The sequence below is a fragment of the Ixodes scapularis genome, unplaced genomic scaffold (genome assembly GCF_016920785.2).
Source record: "Ixodes scapularis isolate PalLabHiFi unplaced genomic scaffold, ASM1692078v2 PGA_scaffold6__148_contigs__length_123643588, whole genome shotgun sequence".
In the NCBI taxonomy this organism is placed as follows: Eukaryota; Metazoa; Arthropoda; class Arachnida; order Ixodida; family Ixodidae; genus Ixodes; species Ixodes scapularis.
In genome coordinates this window covers 73110274-73131268 of record NW_024609881.1, presented here as the reverse complement: position 1 = coordinate 73131268, position 20995 = coordinate 73110274, and the positions used below count along the sequence as shown (strand labels likewise).

At 43.2% G+C, this 20995-nt stretch overlaps 1 protein-coding gene across 1 annotated transcript in view; it reads left to right on the top strand.

Moving 5' to 3' along the window:
- Window positions 1-11453, top strand: part of LOC115317881 — a 46068-nt gene extending 34615 nt beyond the window's left edge. The window contains exons 5-6 of the mRNA XM_040216118.1: window positions 3451-3537; window positions 11332-11453. Coding sequence (XP_040072052.1) covers window positions 3451-3537; window positions 11332-11453 — 209 coding nt within the window. The remainder of the gene's footprint in view (window positions 1-3450; window positions 3538-11331) is intronic.
- Window positions 11454-20995: the final 9542 nt, after the last annotated feature.

Sequence of the window (20995 nt, the reverse complement as noted above, 5' to 3'; positions counted from 1 at the left end):
CAACTAGACGTCATTTCTTCAAACATGATTTATCATCTATGCTACTAAATAACCCTCGGAAATTTTGGCGTGTCATTAATCCTGTTGAGCATCCTGATATCGTCCTTACCGCCAGTAATAATGACGTCATTCCCATGTCTCAGTGCGCACAGGTTTTTAACGACGCATTCATATCAGTATTCACATGTGAAGACATCTCGTCATGCCCGAAAGTTAACCTCATTCCTGATATCAGCATGCCAGAAATAATAATAACTGAAGCGGGTATATACTCCTTACTAAATAAACTCAAAATTTCTACTGCTTCTGATCATGTCGGCTTTAATAATAAGATACTAAAGAATATATCAGCTAGCATCTGTCCCATACTGTCAGCCCTTTTTTCACAAATGTTATCGTTAGGTTGCATCCCACATGACTGGCGAATCGCAAAAGTAATTCCCATCTTCAAGTCTGGTGAACGCTCATCGCCATTAAACTATCGTCCCATCTCGTTAACCAGTACCATTTGTAAACTTCTTGAACATATAATACACACACAAGTAATTAACTACCTGGAAGATCATAACATCATACATAAATATCAGCATGGTTTTCGCCGAGGATACTCATGTGACACGCAGCTCGCCGGCTTCATTCATGACATACATTCAGCTCTTGACGGTGGATCCCAGGTTGATGCTGTTTTCCTCGACTTTTCTAAAGCTTTTGACCGTGTCCCTCATCACCGGCTTCTAACCAAACTGTCCAGGCTTAAGATTCACCCTAACATTTTGGCATGGGTAAAAGATTTCCTTTGGTCTAGAAAACAGTTCACGTCCGCTAACAATTGTAACTCTTCCTTCAAACCAGTAACCTCGGGAGTCCCACAGGGTAGCGTACTAGGTCCACTACTATTTCTAGTCTACATTAATGACTTGCCATCCTGTGTCTCATCCCGAATTAGAATTTTTGCTGACGATTGTGTAATTTACCGAATAATTTCCTCTGTCAATGACCAGAAAGCTTTGCAAACTGATCTAAATGCTATTAATGCATGGTGCTCTTCCTGGCTAATGACCCTAAATTGCTCTAAAACAAAGTTTATGTCTTTTACTAATCACGTACCCCGGATTCCTACCTCCTATGTGTTAAATAATAATACTGTTGACCTCGTCTCCACTTATAAATATCTTGGAATTCATTTGCAACCTGATCTGTCATGGCACTACCATATAAAGCTCACCCTGGCGGCTGCTAACCGCTCTTTCGGATTTCTCAAGCGTAACCTTAAACAGGCTCCTCCTAACATACGCAAACTTGCCTTTTCCACACTAATACGTCCAAAATTAGAATATGCATCAGCCATTTGGGATCCCGAACATGCTTACATCATAAACGACATTGAATCACTGCAAAATCGTGCCGCTCGCTTCATATTTTCAGATTATTCACGTCATTCCAGCGTCACAACACTAAAACGCCGAGCAGAGCTACCCGAACTACTCCATCGTCGCAAACTTTCACGCCTATCTCTTTTCCATAAACTTTACCACCACGCGTCACTTCACGGTGATTTCTTCGAGCCACCTGCCGTTATTTTTCCACGCCGCGATCACCCCTACAAAGTTAAACGCATAACCTGTAAGTCATCTGCCTTTTCCCGGTCATTCATTCCACGTACCACAATCGATTGGAATAATCTACCATCGCACATTGCCTCAGAAAAAGACACCACGAAGTTTCAAGAACAAATTCAAAATACTGATGCCATCTAACTTTTGCTGTTTTACATTGTTGTTTCATCTTTTCCGGAACGTGCAGAGCAAATGTGTACTATTTTGTTTTTACCTTGACACAGCTTTATTGCAGTGTGATGAGTGAGTGTATGTTTTTTTTTTTTTATTCGTTTTTGAGTGTATCCTTTATTTTCTTTTTATTATTAAGTGTATTGATTGTTTTCTAGTATTCTCATATGTTGTTCAATGTGCACTAGTTCCTATTGGAACGATTTATGTACCCCCCCTATGTAATACCCTCTCACGAGGGCCTTTAGGGGTAATATGAATAAATAAATAAAATGAATCGATTCATCGATATCGTTTGTTTTCATGCATAATATTTTTAGAACGTCGAAATTACTTTTTTTTTTGCCTTTGCTGAATATGTTTTAAACGGCTCAATATGCAATTTCGATTATGAATAGAGCTTGACGTGTAGTTAAGAACAGTTAAAAACATTCACACTCACAGATTCTCACTTCAGCTGCATTATGCAAAGGGGTTCGTTGATATTCTCAGGCACAAGCAACGTTACTAAAACTCTCAGTTGGGAAACTCGCCGTCGAAACCTGGGCCGCTGGCGTCCACCGAGACCGAGCTAAATGCGACAACAGCGCCACTCTTTATCGTTTTTCTGTACTGTGGTCACCTTGAGCTTTCTGAAAGCCTGTTTTTGCGTAAAAACAAACGAAAAAGACTCTTTTTGTATGAAATTTATTGGAGTTTAGTACCAAAAGAGGGGCGCGTTATGTTTTTAAAATTTTAGTGTGCAGGGTTTTGCGGCACAGTTAATATTGTTTTTATACAACCATGCCTCAGCGGGCCTTTCAGATAGCACGTCCCGCCTTAGGTGCATTTTAACTTCGGTAGCTCAACGCGGCGTGTCCGCCGGGGAGACGGGGGTGGCACCCCTGTAACCTCTACCGCTGTATCTGTTCTTAAAGCCAAAATAGGAGTCACGTGGAGTTTGTCGAGTGGCCGCTGCGGGAGAAATGGTGGCGTTGTGTTCGTCATTAGCTCGGTGCTCGGAGACAGTTTGGGGCCACTTTTTCAAAGCTGTCTCTATGGGAGTTTCCCAACTGAGTGTTTTAGTAACGTTGGGCACAAGTGACCTTTTTTCATTCCCCACAGTATAGTCTCTGCGGCACTAAATAAACACTCGCACGCCGTTAAAGTGGCCACGACATCTGTTACTTCCTGCACATCGTCTGGAATTACAAATCTCGCTCCTACAGGTTACTTTAAGTAAGAATTTCTCCCAACGTATTCCCTGCACACAGGTGTACCCGTCCACGTTTGTTTGGTGAAAGCGTTTAATTTTTACTTTCTGTTGATTTGGTAAAATGTTACCGATTAACCGGTTAAAAATTTATCACGATTAAAGCATTATTTGAATAATCGGCTCATAGTGCAATAACAATGTTAAGGTTGCACCAGAAGGACATTATGAATATCGGAGGTCAAGTAGATCACAAATCACTGGTACCATATATGACACCCATTAATGTGGAAAGAGCACGCGTACCTTCTGTATGTTACTGTAGATTTCAGGCATAATAATAGAATTGTTATTTGCAAAGAATTCATCTGTTTTAATAAACCAGTAAAACACCAGAAACAAAAACAAAAAACATATAATCTGCAAAAGCTGTTCTAACTTCGTTTGCCGAAATACATTTCTTTTTTTCAGAGTTCCTTGACAGGACGGTGAAATATAAGGTTCTGAGTACGAATTCTTCTTGTAGCATTTTAGAGAAACCAAAAAACAGCTATGGAAGTAAGTGTTTTATTCTATTTTGTGGGTTTTTATCGGTCACATCACATTACAACTCAGTAAGATTAGTAGGTAATGTAGAACCAAAAATTCCAACTAATCTCATGTCTTCTTCATTAAGTTGTAATTGCCTAGAATTCTATAAATTCCAGCGTTGCGCAGACATTTTGAATGCGTCTGTGCCAAAGAAAATCTTTTGCTTTAGTTAGCTGGGCCTCTAAACCAATTCTGCAACTATCAACTGTGGAGTCTACGTGAATTACCGTAGAAGAAAAGAAACAGTGAAATGTACGGGATATATTTATTTGAAGTTATTCTACAATGTGTTGCATGTTCAGACGCACCTTGAATTGTAGGTTTCAGAAAAGGGGACCGAAAAGGGTACAGGTAGCGCGTTAGTTTTTTTATGTAACCTAATAATCTACTCGTTACTTTTCCAAAACAGTACCGGTAACGTACATACGTTAATTATTTGTAACAGGCAACGTAGTTACGTTACTTGTTACATCTTCCCAAGGCGTGAAAAGAATACACATAAATATTTTCGTGTTTCTACATTTTTGTTATAGGCGCTAAGTCATAAATTGTGGCACTCATTCTACGTACCTTCAAAATGGTACCAGTGTTTTCTGCGCGCAAAAAAGCCCCGCTTTACGAAAAACCCCACACCCTCGCCCTTTGTCTCAATGTCAAAAAAGCTGTCGCAAAAAAAAAAAAAAAACGCTGTTACCGTCAGTTTATGTTTAAAAAAACACGCAAAAGTCACGTGCGTTACATTTATCGGCCACGGTAACGCGTTTCATTTATTTTGAGGTAGCGTATGTCTGTAACTCTTTCCTTTATTTTGCAAGTAGCGAGTAATGTATTTCGTTACTTTTTTTGCTAACGCCTACAACACTGCCTTAGCCTCGCGCGCGCTTGACAGAGCTTGAATGCGTCTCTACGTTTGACCAATTAGGACAGCGAAAAACAAACAAAACTAGCAAAAAGGAAACCCTTTGCGTACAAAAAAAAATAGGCTTTGGCCTATTGATCCTGCACACAAGGGGTATACTGTTGATTCGAAGCACCGCAGCTGTGTTTTTGCCGATTTTTGTCCGCTCGACTTTTTAACCGCTCTGAAGGTACATCGAAAACGACCTGAGCCCAATTGCTCCAAGCGGTAACCGCGGCTAAAGTTAGCCGCAGTACCTAGGAGAGAGATTTTGAAATCACGTTAGTGGCTCGGTAGGGATGCGGGGAAACATGGCAGTGCCCCGGTGAGTGAGCGCCGCTCGCTTTAAAAGTAATAGGTCGTTGTAGCTGCAATATCGGGCGCGTTAGTCAGCAACGAATGGTGCAGGAGGTTTTCGCTTTGCCTTACCTCACTTAAATCACAAACATGAGCAATGACCTCGCCGCCATATTTAGATAGTCTTTCGATTCTGGCCATTCCTAAGTCTAAATGAAAGCGATAATTGTCGGTATGGCAACGTCTTTAAAAAGCGGATTGCCTTGACTCAATCGGCCGGGCATTGATAGCATACAAAAGCAGACAGCGTCCCAACAGACCTTTTCGAATGCCTGCCACATCGCTTCCCCTTCTCCGACTCACCACGGCTGGCAACGGCTCGTTGTCGTGTTCAAACAGAAAAAAACTGTGAAAGTTCAGCTTTGTTGACGGAGCGGTGAGCCGTTCACAAACCACGGCGCCAGTTTGCACAACCCTTTACGGAACTTCCCATAGACGCTCCTTGCACAAACAGTCCACCCCTCTCTCTCTCTCTCTCTCTACCCACGGCTCCCCACCACAGGTTCTGGCCTCCCATTGTTCGAAGCGCAACGCCTAGATCACGTTTTACCGTCCTGTACGGAACCCACAGTTTTGAATCGAAAATCTAGACGGTGCTTCGAACGACGGAAGGTGGACTGAAGGGATTGAGGGGGGTACCGCCCCTCCATGAGAGTTCTACAACTGAGGTAATCTACTAACGTTGATGCGGGCTGCTCAAGATGCGCAAGCGCAGTTCGCGCCTAGGTTTGACCACTCTGACCAAAGTTATTAGATCAACTTGGTTATGGAACTCCCGCGGAACGAGTACTCTTCCTCAAGTCCGCCACCTGGAGAGCCTATTTTACAGAGAGTTTCCAACTGTTCGGTCGGGGTCACGTGGTTTATTTGAGACAGTACAAACTGCGAGGAGGAGACAAAAAAGTTAACCGTCGGTAAACGTCTCAACCTTTCTGCTCGTTTTCCTCCTCGCTATCCGACAACGCAGCGCATGCGGACTTGTGATCAATATCCGCGGGATGCGCCTGACATTAAATTGCAAACGCTCCCCATGTTTTGAGATGGACTCCCTCTACAATCTAGGCTCTGTACCATAGAGTTATTATAATGTACGCTAGAGGTTCAACTCGCGCTAGTGTGCTATTGCAAATTGAAGCAGACAGCAAGCAGTCCGAAATTGACTTCCGGTAATGTATTTCTATGGAAAAAAGCGAGTGCATTTCCTCTCTGCGCTCGATTATAAGAGCAAATATCACGAACAATTCGTACCTACTAGGCACATTAGAACATTTCCCAGTCATGCAGATAAAATAATTGGTCAGTTACGGCGTTTTTATTTTAAAATCGTGGCATGAAAAACGGTGCTTAAACTGTTCGGTACATGTACTTAGGTGCATTGTCGGACACTGTTAGCGCGAACACTGCGTCGGCACTTTCCTACATGAAGGATATACGTGCCAAACGATCAAAGGACATGTGGAAAACCAGAAGAGACGGCAAGAACTACGCAGTAACACTGGATAAGTAACTCCTTGTGCTTGCAGACGATCAAAATAAATTGAAAGTCACGTAATATAGTTCGATTTGCAATAAATAACTACTGCTTTATTCTTTCTGCTTATGAATATGTGCGAAGATGCTTGGTCTGTGCTCAAATCATCACCCGCAAGCTCCAAATCTTTGCAAATAGGGGGAAGCCAGAGAACAGGTGCGCGATAAAAACTGCTCGATATAGGAAATAATAAGAAAACACACCTTTCGTAGCCCACGTACTTTATTCCTTACGTTTCGAACGTTTTTTTAGCAACTCGTAAAGATGCACGACGAGGTCATTTTCTTATAGTGAGAGAACAGGCATCTATATTAGCAATATATAAGCACCAACAGAATGCTGGCGGACTTTTAACACACTCTACATTCCTTTCTATCGTTATTTTGCTTTTAATCGTCGGTCGTTTCTACATACCTGCCATGGAACAGAGGTTTGAGCCTGAAATATAGCGAAGTTTAAGATTGTTCAGTGGTAAAAGAAAAATGCTGTAACTAAAGCAATTACACTTTCACAATAGTAATAAAGGTGCATAATATCCGGTACAACCGAAATAACAAACGTTATTCATGTTATTTTCCGGCGACAAGACAAAATTCACGCGTGTTTTCCCATAGGAATACACAGGCAGACTGGAAAAGTAGACTGCATGCTGTCTGCTTCAATTCGCAACCGGAAGTCCCGTAGACACTAGCGCCAGCTGAGCCTCTAGCGTTTATTATAATAACTCTATGCTCTACACTGCCACCCTTCGTTTGAAACGCAATTTACAGGCTGCATTTCAGAATTGTTTCCTACGGAGCCGCCTTGAAACGGCACGGTCAAGCGCCATTTAGTTTAGCAACACCATCTATAGAGTCAAGGCCGGAGCGCTCCTTCCGTGACGTCACCACTGGAGGGGGGGCCGAGACGGGCCGGCCGGCACATTTTAAAACCATGGGGCGAATCCAGGGCCCTGATTGGCTTATTTGAACGTTCCGCACTCTCGCGAGCAGGAAGCCTGGAGACGACTGTGACCCTTTCGTGCTCGTTGCTTGTTGGAGATGAGACGGCTCGTGACGGTAAACATAGCAACGCTGACGGGGGTGAGGACACGATGGCGGGCGCCGATCTTTTCCCGGCGAAACAACGGTAATTTTGGCGGCGAAAACATCCCAACAACGCGTGGTGGGACCGCTGAAAGCGTCGGCCTGCGTGGAAATAATCCGCGTGTAGAAGCACAACGCTGATATAATAGGGAGGTTTAGAAGAGGGTGCTTCTACGCCCGGGGGTCCCCCTAAGAAATAGGTGCTCGCAACAGCGCATGCGCACACACATAAATGGTTTCTGGGTTAGCGCTGCCCCTAAGGCCCCCAAGGCAAAGAAGCCCTAAGAACAAGCTTTTATTGATACCAACAACTTTTATTATCTAGAATGTATTTTAGGAATAACAGAAGGGCTAGGAAACAAATTTTTTTGCACGGGAAGCCACTTGGCGCCGCGGAACAGTGCTGACACGCAAGCATTGAGAGTGGATTCGCATTCGTAGCTACGCGTTTTTATTAACGCAGTTATGTTTTATTACCTAGAATAATAGTTACACACAACAATTCAGATAGAAAAGTGTACACGGGCAAATGTTTAGGGCATTGTAAAATTGAGGCGCAGTGTCAGAATAATACGTGTACAACGATGCCGGGAAAGATGGGTTTGCTTTTAAGCAAACTTCTTTAGTGGTCTAAATATTGCTCGGAAAGACAGATCTTTCATAAACATTAATTCGCACAAAATGGCATGCCATCAAGTGATGTGACATAGCAATACAGTTTATAGTAATATAATACATACGAAACCAGACTCTCAGCAAAAGTGTTGCCTACAAAAGAGATGAAGATTGTTGAGGAATTCTGTCTCACTTTCCAGATAAAACAAGCTAAACGTATACTTTATTGTAGGGAACAAAATGAGGCGAATGAAGTAGAAAAACATTCCATTTGAAAGATGTGATACCTACCTCAATATTTCATATCCATTTTCTCTTAATTAATCAAAGTCAATTCAATTAGTCAAATTGGTCACAGCTTTGCTACTCAGGCACGCATAAACGTTTATGATTTGCATCACTTATCGCCCAACAATATATTTTTCAAGTCAAATGGCTAACTTGCACCGCAACACAAACATCAACAGGAGAAAAGCAAACCCTAATTGACCTAATTATTAATAATTGATTACTCCCAACCATACAGATATCTGTCAAATGTTTACTTTTAAGCCTTCTTGACCTAGCTCCGTCGAGAGATGGAGGTCCTGATCAAGACAGGGATAGGGACGGGTTATTCTAACTGAACAATTCCGCTCGCGTAGCATCTCATGCGAAACGCAAATGGCATAAAACGTTCTCACCCCTTCAAGGTATTCATGCAGTCAAGCCACCGCTACAAGTAAAATTTTGATACTACCCCCTCAGTCAACGGTCGAGTGATGGATGCTTCTGGCCATCGTTCGAGATACTTCGTGAAGTCTTTCGAGCCACAGCCAAAACAAAACCTAAAAGTCGTAGCATAAAAACAAAATCACAGACGAACACGCACACATGACATTAACGGAAGAATCAAGACACAAACGCTGCATAACGGAACGCACATTTGAAAGCTGACAGTGCGTTACGTAACCTAAGACGTCGTCGTGCTTGGGCTCGCCGGTGACTTTTATGCATCCCCTTATGCAGCGTCTAGACGTTCTTTGTAGACACTCGAATCTCACAAACGTCCAAAAAGGAACAATAGAACATCCGGGGTCGAGACCCATGCGGTTCCACCTTCCGACCCGAAGGCGGCGACGCGATGACAGTCGTTTTCTGGGTCATTAGGCGGTGGTGTTGTCTCTGCCGGTGTACTTAATATACAAACTTTGCAATCACAGAGTAAGAAATAAACTAAAGATATATCATGTTTGCTTTTTAAACCGCTAACGTATACATAAAGGTGAATTTAAAATTATATTTCCTAACAGTCTGAATACGGTAGTGCGACTACGATTTTTCGAATAACCGAGTGCCCGGAAAGAATGAAGAGCGAAAAGGAAGAGCCTAGACCAGGTGTGGCCAAGCTGCTGCGCTTCGCGGGCCGCATGCGGCTCTTCGCATGTTAAAGCGCGGCTCGCGCCCCCCTCCCCAACCCTCCCCCTCCCCCGCCTCCTTCCGGTCACACGAGCACTTCCCCAGAAAGAGAAATGGAACGCGTCTTAAAGCGAAAGACAGGTTGCGGTTTGTTAGTTTTGTTCTACTGCCACCTTACGTACAGAAGGGCCCTAAACTCGTCAAACACAAACTTGGAGCCGAAAGTTTGCGATGCGCTCCGATTGGACGTTGGCGAAAAAAGCGCTAAGTCATCGTCGTATTACGCCAATCGGTGCGCTTCGTCAACTTCGGCCCCAACTTTGTGTTTGACGAGTTTAAAGGCTTTGGACTGCTTTTTTTTGACTCGGATAGATTGAAAGTAGTTCGAGTTTCGTTCATTGCTCTAAACAAAAATTTTGACCCCCCCTCCCCTTCCTTCCCCCCCCCCCCCCCCCCCCCCCCGGGCGGCTCTTGAAAGTTTTGAGGTTTTATTTGGCGGCTCTTATTTCGGGTGAGCCTGGCCACCACTGGCCTAGACCAAAGCAAACCAAAGGAGAAGCCCAACTTCCGGAATTGCTTCCGCTTTCTGACGCTCGTGACGTCACGCCTCCATGCGCTGCAGCCTTTCCTTGGTGTTGCATTTACACGCTGTGCTTCAAAGCCTGTTTAATCTAAGTCACCATAAGAGACGTTCTCCAAAGAAATAGTGACGCTCAGAATGACGCGAGGCGGACCAGGCGGACCTTGGTGGGAGGGTACTGCTTGTGGGAGCAGCGTATATGAACGATTCCGTAACTGAGTTAATTTAAAAACTTTGGCTTTGACGGCACGCCACAGAAAGCTGTTAAAGAGAATAATGGGTAAATGCGATTAAGCTTGACTACAGTTAGCACACTATACTCCTAGGCAACTTTCTGTGGCTATACAGTCGAAGCTATGGTCGAACATGCGCTTGCGCATCTTGGGCGCCTATAAAGCTGTGCACACATTATTAATGCGAAAGCATTAACTGTCCCATGGAGCGAGCTGACGTCATCAGTATGAAGCGCGAAAACGGCACCTAGTTTCCCCGATCCCAAAGGACAGAAGTAAAGCTGATGGATTTCGTCTTTGGTTCCATTGGCTGGCGCGCGCCAACGAGGCTCCCATTGGCCGCTCCGCTCGTCAGTTTCCACGACCGCTCACCCCATGGCGCTGCGTGTCCATCAGCGCGCCGTTAACACCGAGCGTCCAAGGTCAACGTGCCCAAGGGTGCATGCGCGCAGACCGGCGACGACAGGTGCGCAGCAGACGAAAAAGGAAGCGGACGAGCGGCTTGCATGCTTTCGCGTTCACAACTCATAAGAAGTGCTTAGGTGTACCTCGAGCTTTTTACCTTATTCTTAAAAAGCTCTCGGAGAATATAATGTGGCAACGGCGGTGATGCTTAACCGCCGTAAGGGCGTGCACGGATAACTAGGATCTAACTAGGGTACACAACGTTCTCAAACGGTACTGTATGTATGGGCCACTTTCATAAAGTGCCGCTACAGCTCACCACGTCAACCGCGCTCTTGATCGCTAAATACTGACGTCACCCTTTTTGACGACAAAGCAAAACGTTAGTTTTGGTTTCGTCAATTTTGTTTTTACGCAAAAGAGTTTTATTTAAAATCTTGAGCATATTGCTAGGCTCTACAGGATCGGATATTACCCTTTTATAAAAAAATGTCTAAAATCGTCTTCATTTTCCTTTTTCCACATAATTTTTTTTAAATTTTCAACTTTCCTTTTGGCGAAGTATTGTGAAAATTTATATGGACGTTAAGTTATAGACCTAAGCTTTCGAAGATTGCGAAAGAGAGCAGACAAGTGTAAAGCCTGTTGTTTTGTTTCAGAGTGTGCGTACTGGGTCCTGTACACAGGTGGAGGTGGCAGGGTTGCAAAGTGGTGCAAGCCGCCCAGGAAGCCTAAGTGCGATGTAGAGATACACACCCTCCAAGAACCTGGGAGATGCTAGCCAAAGCCCTAAACGATTCCACCAGGAGTGTTTACACTTAAGCCTAAGTAGTTTACGTTTGTCCCAAAGCGATGTGGTTTAGGTATTGAGTATGGAAGCCAAAAACTATTGAAGCATTTCAACCTGGAAAAAGTAAAATAAAAATAAAGGCGTCGTAAAACACGAACGAGTGACATTCTCGCTTTTAGCGCAACACCTTAATTGTTATGGCATGGAGAGAGCATAATGATGTTTTCCCCATACTGGCAGTTGCGCCGCTCGAGATGGCGACAAAGACAAAATGCAACAACCCAAAACAATAACAACAAAACAAATAAGCCTTTAGTTGTTTAGACAGGGGGAGTTTAGTCAGCCAGTGCATGGCGACAATGTTAGCCACTGTACATTAGTAATTTAGCCAGTGCAGTAAGATTGTTAGTCTGGGGTGATTAACGCGCATAACGTAACAGTAAAGCGCGAGAGGCATGCACGTCAAAACTGCCCAATCCGACGTGCGAACTGTCTGACCGACGGTCAAACACGAGGGTTTTCGTCTCACCTGAGCGTCCAGCTGCGGCATGCGACCACCTCGCCAGATATTTGCCGCACGGCTGTCCGATTGTCGGAGGGCCGCAGCCAATGGCAGCAGAGATGGCGCAAACATCACGTTGTCACGTGACTATCGGACCGATTGGGAGAGGAGGTGCTACGCGGCCCTACAGCCGAAGAAATGTTTGCAGAAATAATGAACGGACTTGGGGGCAATTCACATAGAAATTATGGAACTAACGACACGACAAGTTGCTACTGAAGTCTTGATCGGCAAGATGAATGCAAGGCTTGTTGAATTTAATAAACTACTCTAGGAACGCAGGCAAAAAAAACGGAACGAATTCAGCCACTTCAAGTTAGAATCACGGATCTCAAGAGGGATGTCAATTTTTCAAGTGGGAAACCTACAGAACTCGAAGACCGAAGCCGTAGATCAAACTTGGCGGTCAACGGGATCGTTGAGACGAAAGATGGGAGGTTCAGCAGTCATGAAACGCTTTTCCAACTTTTTCCTGTTTAGCTTTCCTCCTCAACTGATAAATCGCGCATTGTACCAAACAGTTAAAGAAGACGGAAAGGGGAGTCCCCTCTTGCTGGGAATCTCGCTTGTGTAGCCGGACACAGCCATTGTCCCCCTGGAAGATTAGCCCGTCGCTCAAAATTCAGACAAGTTGCTTTCCTTACCCTGTTCACTCCAAAGCTGACAGTGCTGTGGAAGCTACGTGCTCGTTGGGCCCCGGTCACACTTTTGCCACGTGATCACGCTCTCTCGCGCATACCGACCCGCAGAGAATGAGGTCAGGTGATGAAAGGAAAGCGGCTAATTGGTCCAGCAAGCGCGTAGCTTCCACCACAATGTCAGCTTAGGGGTGAAGAGATTAAGTGAGGTCCGGTGTCGGTGTCACGTGCGTTTGGGCCTGATGACGCGCTACGGGCGCCCGGTGACGCGCTGCGGGGTCCGCGGATGTATTACAGTGAAAAGGCAGAGAGCTTACGAAGGGAAGGAGGTACGAAATAGTCCGCTGTGTTTTCAAAATTTTCGTACCAAAAGTCGGTTTTCTGACTTCCTACCTTTGTTTTTTTGGCCCACTGAACGATGCGCTATTAGTAAAATCCCAATATAAATTGATTTATTCCACTCCAAAATTCGTTTCATGGGCCCTTTAAGGCTAAAGTGACTACAGAGGTTCTGGACGGCATACTAAAAGTAACCTGCAACACTCTTTCAAGGATCCACAGGCTCGGCAAATCTGGTGATAGAAGACCTGTCATCTTTCAAGATTTTAATGAAAAAGTAGCAGTACTTCGATATGCCATGAAGTTAAAAAATACACGGATATTCATTCGCAGCAACTATACACTAAGTACACTGCCAAACCGTCGGTCGCTTTGGCTGAGCACCAAGGACGATAAGAAGCAAGGGAAACAAGTTTTGTTATTGGTGCATGACCAACTCCGAATAAATTATGATTGGGACATCTGGGATGACGTTGCTAATTTCCGGGCTCGCTTAACCCCGTACCGGCGAAGTTCCAGTGAATGACGCAATTATGTTCTGCCGTATCTGAACGACTCTGCATTTTAAACATAAACGCACAAAGCATTGTTAACGAAGTTGACAAACTGGAACTTCTTTTATTGAATTATGACCTTCATATTACTGTAATAACTGAAACGTGATTGCATGATGAGATTGGCGATGACAGCGTTGTCCCCTCCATCCTACAAGAAATTCCGTAGGCACCGTCCATCACGTGGTGGAGGGGTTGCTGTAATATTGAAAAGCACTATTCATGCTGTGCTTTTAGATCAGATCAAGAATCATGACAGCTTATGTATGAAGCTGAATTCCTGGGGCAACAATATTGTTCTGCACGCAGTGTATAGAGCACCCAATTCTCCACCCGACTTTCTGAATCAGTTATATAACCACATATCCTTGTGCAGGAACAATAGGCTTGAAGTCATTGGTGATTTCAACCTCTCCAGACATATATTGCATAATTTCTTCAGCATGACCCACATGTTACTGTCGTAAGCGAGACTTGGCTACATAGTAACATTGCCGACTGCGAGGTCTTTCCAAGGGACTATAGCGTGATACGGAAGAACAGAGAAACTAGAGGAGGATGCGTTGCCATTCTCATAAAGGACTCTCTAACGTATGAGGCGTTGCCTGGTATTAACGACCATGAGAGCGTATGGTGTAAACTACTCCTTGACAAGATGATCTTGCTAATTGGTGGCGTGTATAGGGCCCCGGCTACTGAAATTAATTTCCTCCAGAAAATAGACGATTATTTAAAAACAGAACTAAAATTATCCTAACGGGCAACTTTAACTTGCCACATATTGATTGGCATGAACTAAGCCCAGGCAGAGCGGATAGAGAACATGGAGAATATTTATTTGATATAATGCTTAAATATGTACTGACACAAGTAGTTAACGAACCAATCAGAATTCAGGGATCATGTCAATCTGTATTAGATATCTGCCTGGTATCTGATTACTTTTTGAACTACAAAGTGTGTGTAAAGCACGGAATATCAGATCATAAAATGGTCATCTTGACAATAGAGTTGGGCAGTCTGTGCTTTCAGAAAACGGACCCTAAAATTGTTTATGATTTCACACGAGGAGACGACACATCAATATTAGATTATGTCGAACTATCTTTAGACCGCATAGATAAAAATAATGACGTAGATTATTTGTGGGGCTATTTCTCAAAAAGCAGTCGCTTACTGTCTTGCAAGATTTGTTCCGAAAAGAACAATAAAAAGTAACAAGTCTAATCCATAGATAACACGGGACATAATTCACCTTAAACGCAAACTAAAACAAACAAGAAAGCAGAAAAATAAGAACGCTCTAGAGATTGCTAATCTAAGCCGTGAAATACGATCAACGGTCAAGGCTGCTAGAACAGAGTTCTTTTCGGCTACCTTGAACGTTTACTTAAGGGATTCGCCACGCAGATTCTGGCAGTATCTGTCATGTAAGGAACATAGAGTTAACAAAATCATAAAAGATGGAAAAGTATGCAACAATCCAGCAATTGTGGCGACTGAATTTAAGAAGGTTTTTTTTTTTCATTTTGTTTTTACCGAAGATAATGATCGTGAAAGTGTCATAACCAATGTTACTGGTCTGCCTGAAACAGAGATTGTAGTCTCGTATGAGGGTGTTCTTTCCTACGTAAAGGACACCACACACTTTCTTAATCATATCGACCATATGAACGGATCCGGCTTAATATCACGGGAGAGCATTCTGGTCACTATCGATGTGAGCTCTTTGTACACTAACATCCCACATAATGAGGGACTGGCAGCCGTGGAAGAATTCCTTTTTCTTCACCCTTCGTCTCTCGCAGACAGTAGCTGTATTCTGCGATTACTGGAATTAATTTTAGACTGCAATAACTTTATGTTTGATGATGATCATTATTTGCAAATTCAAGCCGCGGCCATGGGGTCGAGAATGTCCCCAAATTACGCTAATATTTTTATGGGCAAGTTTGAGGGGACCTTTGTGTGGACTTACGCCAAGATTCCCGCCATATATCTTCGGTATATTGACGATATATTTATCATTTAGAATGACACTGAAGATGCACTCCTCTCTTTTCTAAGTTACCTCAACGGTTGCCATCGTACAACTAAATTTACCTGTAATTACTCAGCAAACTCTATGAACTTTCTCGACGTTAACGTTAAAAAGATGGGAAGCCATTTGATAACGGAGTTGTACAGAAAGCCTACAGACAAACGTCAGGTTCTACACTATGATAGCTACCACCCGAAATGTCAAAAAAATAATATACCTTACAGCCAATTCCTCCGGTTGCGTAGAATTTGTTCTGAAGAATCGAATTTTAAGGAAACGTAACGTCCTTGAAGAATACACTATTCAAAAGAAAATATGCTGCATCTATTCTCGACGACGCCACAGGAAAGGCATCCGCTGTAGAACGTAGCACACTCCTTGAATCCACACGACAGCTTCACTCCAACGAAACAAGGGTTCCGTTGGTTATAAACTACTATTCGAACCTATCAAGCCTGAATTCCATATTGAAACGCCATTTAAACATCCTACATGCCGACGATAAACTTAAAAAATATTTCCCGAATCACCATTTGTCACATTTCGTAAGCATCGGAATCTTGGGAGGATGTTATGTCCCTCGTATATAAAAAAAACCCAATTCATGCGGTGGTTGTGGTCCTTGCCTCAACACTCCTTGCCAACTTTGCCCGTTCGTTTCGACCGCTGATAAAATTTCGAGCTACGCATCAGATTTCTACGTAAATACTAAACAGCATATCGACTGCAAAACCCCTGACGTGATGTATATTATTAACTGCACGCTGTGTAAGAAGCGATACGTAGGAGAAACTAAAAATACCATGAAAGAGCGATTTTATGGCCATAAGTCTGACATTGTAAATAAAGGACAAACACCAGTTGCTAAACACTTTAACTCCGACGACCACGACATTCATACGCACCCAAAAATTATCATCGTGGAAAGCAGTTTCAAAAATGATATTACGCACAAAATAAAGAGTCCTTTTATATATCTAAATTTAAAACCCTAACCCCGCTTGGTATGAACATTTCAAAAGGAAACTTATGTAGGCTGTTGTAGGTCTTTAGTTTTTAGTATACTACAGGCAAACCACCTCCCCCATCGCAGAGGAGAGCGGGGGAGAGCTAAAGCTCTTTAAGGGGAGAGCTAGAAAAATTGTGATGTGGGGACGTCGCCCGCTAACTTCCCTCCTCTTTCCGATTTTTTTTTTTTTTTTTGCGGGGAGGAGGGAGATCGAGTTGGGAGGCGTTTTAAGGAGTATTTCTCGGTATTCTGTTGAGCGGTGTCACCCACGTGTGACATTTCTGGTGTCCGTTTACACACACTTCGGGCTTATTTATGACCTTCGTTTGCTTCGGCGTTATACTGGCTTGGGCTCACTCGACTTGACCCCTGTATGTTGTTATTTTTCTGGATCTGGAGCTCTAACTCTAACTTGACGGAGGCCGTTGCCTGTGATGTATTTTCTTGGTTTCGCTAACGAGTGCCGCGACCATTTTACCCTTAAAACTAGCACTTCTCTCTTTTTTCTTTTTTATGTGTGTTTTGTTGGAATGTAGTTTTTTCATGCTCAAGTGTTTTTACTTGTACTATTATATATATGACTTTTTTCTTTCGCTTTTTCCAATGTTCCTCCTCTTTTTTGGTCTCTCTAAAAGCGCTTTGCAACTTTATTTTCTGCGCACTTGAAGATGGGAAGTCTTTTCTCGAAACGTCGTGTATTAAAGCCTCTACTGCTGTTCAAAAATTTTTCTACGTTTATGCTACTGATTATCAATGTAAAAAAGCACCGGGTCCAGATAACATTCCAAATGAATTGTTGAGACGTTACTGTCTAAGAGTTCTTGAGTTTTTAGTACCTATTTTTCAAGCGTCGTTGAGCCAGAGGAGGCTACCTAAGGACTGGTTACTTCCGCGAGTAGTCCCTATTCATAAATCCGGGAGTCGACTTGATGTTGGAAATTATCGGCCGATATCTCTCACTTCTACTGCCTGCAAACTCCTCGAACATATTATTTGTAAACATCTCACAGAGTTCATCGAACAGAATTGCCTGTTTTACGAAAGGCAACATGGTTTTAGAAGGAAGTTATCAACTGTCACCCAGTTATTTGAAGCGACTCATTATTTCGCATCTCTTTTAAATGAGCGTGGTCAAGTAGATGTGATGTCAATTGATTTGTCAAAAGCATTTGACCGAGTCACGCACTCAAAGCTGCTAAAAACATTATTGGATTTAGGGGTAAGTACGCCTATTGTTTCATGGATCAAATCTTGCTTGTCAAACAGATTTCAATTTGTTGAGATCGCGGAGGAAACTTCCACGCTACTGCCAGTAACTTCCGGTGTGCCTCAGGGCTCGGTTTTGGGCCAATTTTGTTTCTTCCGTATATAAATGACATTGCAAATAAAATTCATTTATCCGTTGAAGTCCGCCTTTTTGCAGACGATTGTCTAATGTACATTAAAGTCAATTCACAAAGGACCAAATGTTCTTAAATGACTCGTTAATAACTATGCACGAGTGGTGTCAGAAATGGGATATGAAGATAAATTTTGAAACGACAACTTTTGTAATCATAACTAACAAAAGAAGCGAGCTAGATGATTCATGGTAATAAAATCCGAAACTCAGGAACACAAAAGGGGACGAACGCAACACAACGTCTCAAACACCGCTCAGCTGTGTTTGAGACGCTTTGTTGTTCGTCCCCTTGTGTTCCTGAGTCTCGGGTTTTATTACCTTGGGACAACTTTTGTAACAATCACAAAAAAGAGGGCGCCTAATATATCTCCGTATTCTTATAATGTGCACTTTTGAAACAATCCGAAACTTTTAAATACTTAGGAGTCACAATTTCTAACGATCTAAACTGGAAGGTAAATATAGAGAATGTCTGTAGTGCGGCTTTGCGAATTTTGGGTTTTTAAGACGGGCACTCAAAAATACAACGCCTGAAGTTAAATTATGGGCGTATAAACTCTAGTTCGATCATCTCTTCAATACGCGTACGTGATCTGGGATCAATCTGTCAAATATCAAATAGAACAACTTGATCGTATCCAGCGGCGTACAGTAAGATTTATTTATTCAGAGTATCGCCGCACCGAATCGGTAACAGAACTATTAAAAAAAGCGGGGCTGCCAACCTTGGGTCAGCGGAGAAAAATTGGAAGGTCAAAATTTTTCTATCAACTTTACAATGGGCATTAAAACATCAGTTCCAGTGACTCTATACAGCTTCCTGGTAGAAGGTCACCGAGAGTTAATAACCAGTTTGGAGTCAAGCCGTATTTACCAAATCTCGATGTTTTTAAGTACCCTTTCCTTGTAAAAACAATTGACGAGTGGAATAGTTTGGATGGCGACCTCTTTGTTGGGATTGACAGTGCCGATAAGTTTGAAAGTGTATTATTTGATTTGTATGCGGAGACAGACTATTATTCTTTGGTGGTGGTGACTTTCGGTGGTGTTGTTCAACCGAAATTGTACTTAAATGATTGTATTGTGGTGATTGTTCTTGATGTTCGGTTCTTTATTTTTGTTGTTTTATTGATGTACACTCCTGAAACAGTCCGAAAGGGCTCTCAGTATTGTAAATAAATAAAATAAATAAATATCTAACTTGTCTGTCAGGTGATTTAAGTCAGCGCAGTGAACTTGTTTTCGACACTACGTTTGCCTATGATCTTCAGTAAGTTGTGGCCGAAAACACACGGGAGCAAAATTTAAGCCACTCCTTTCTACAGATTGTGTTTGGTAGTAGATGTATATCTGAATATACAGTCAGTGTCAAAAGGGGGATTTCCGGTCATAAGCTCGTTTACGTTTGTTGCACTTTGGTGAAAAAAAAAACTATCTGAACCAAAAAGTTAAGTTAAAATCATTAAAAATTTGTAGAACGCCAATGATGAATGTAACCTAGACTATCTTGAATTGGCACTTGACAGTTTTAATAGCTCTGACGTGCATGTTTTATGAGTTCAAGAATATTTGATATTATTGTTTTGATAATTTTGTCCCTAGTAAGAAAAAAAACGTGGAAATAAGGCTAACCCCTGGATCAATCAGAAAATAGTTCACTTAGAGCGAAGGATTAAAGGCCATTACACAAAACAAAACGTACTAACAACGTTCATATTAAAAATAGCGCAAAAGAGACGGGACAAAAAGACGAAGAAGCACACAGGACAAACGCTAACTGGCAACTAAACTTTATTGAAAGCTTCCAACTTTGCTATCGCCATGCACGCGCTTAGTCTCGTTCAACGAAAACAGGGCGTACCGCCAAATCCGCACATTCATACCGCCCACCGCCTGTTCCAAAAAGTCAGCAAAACAGCTATATCACCCCGCCGCACAATGCGAACGAGAAAAGAATAGGAAAAACCACGTGTTAATATTGTCAAGTTAGGTATTGTTAATAAAACTGTACTCTTTCGGCTGCATATACACCGATGCGACGCTTATGCAAACGTCTTTGTCACAATCATGTATTTTTGCTGCCTCCAGCAACTCTCGTTCCCTCCTTCCTTTGTTTCGTCCCTCCACCTGCGCACCGTCCAGCGTGGGGGAACAACCACAAGTTTTACAATGCCCCGGTAAGTGGGAACCGTAATTGTTGCCAAGAGAAGCCGCATGCTCTCGAAGTCGACCATTTAAGCAACGTCCCGTCTGCCCTATGTAAACACGACCACACGTTAAAGGAATCCTGTAAACCACCTCAGTGGCACAAATGAATGTGCGGATTTGGCGGTACGCCCTGTTTTCGTTGAACGAGACTAAGCGCGTGCATGGCGATAGCAAAGTTGGAAGCTTTCAATAAAGTTTAGTTGCCAGTTAGCGTTTGTCCTGTGTGCTTCTTCGTCTTTTTGTCCCGTCTCTTTTGCGCTATTTTTAATATGAATGTCCACTACCAACTTGCCCAGCATACCAAGCTTGTACTAACAACGGTCGGCTGGAGAACACGCGGATCGAGCTGGGACGATGCACGCAACAAGCCCGTGATTATTACTTTTCTAACACTGATATGTACATCATTTAATACTGAGTAACGGTGTCCAGCACGGCCGGTCTTCTGTCCGATGGCTTCAGGAACCCTCGCTCGAGCATACTGCTCGTGAACGTGCGCGCTCACACCCCGCGCCCGTTGCGGCATACATAACATCCCTCCAACCTCAGACGTAGTCACCATACCAGTCTGGGGGACGTCTAGTCTTTAGTGGATTTATCCTGCGTGGTTCTGCAGCTACAGATCCGGGATCCCCAGCTGCTGGGTCTTCTTGCCGAGGAGCGTCTTGTGGGTGTCGACAGACATCAGAGCGGTCAGAACCGCCGATTTTCCACGCAGCCGGCGACGTCGACGAAGATAAACGTCGTCGTATGTGGTTGAGGTGCCTCCGGATCCTGCCC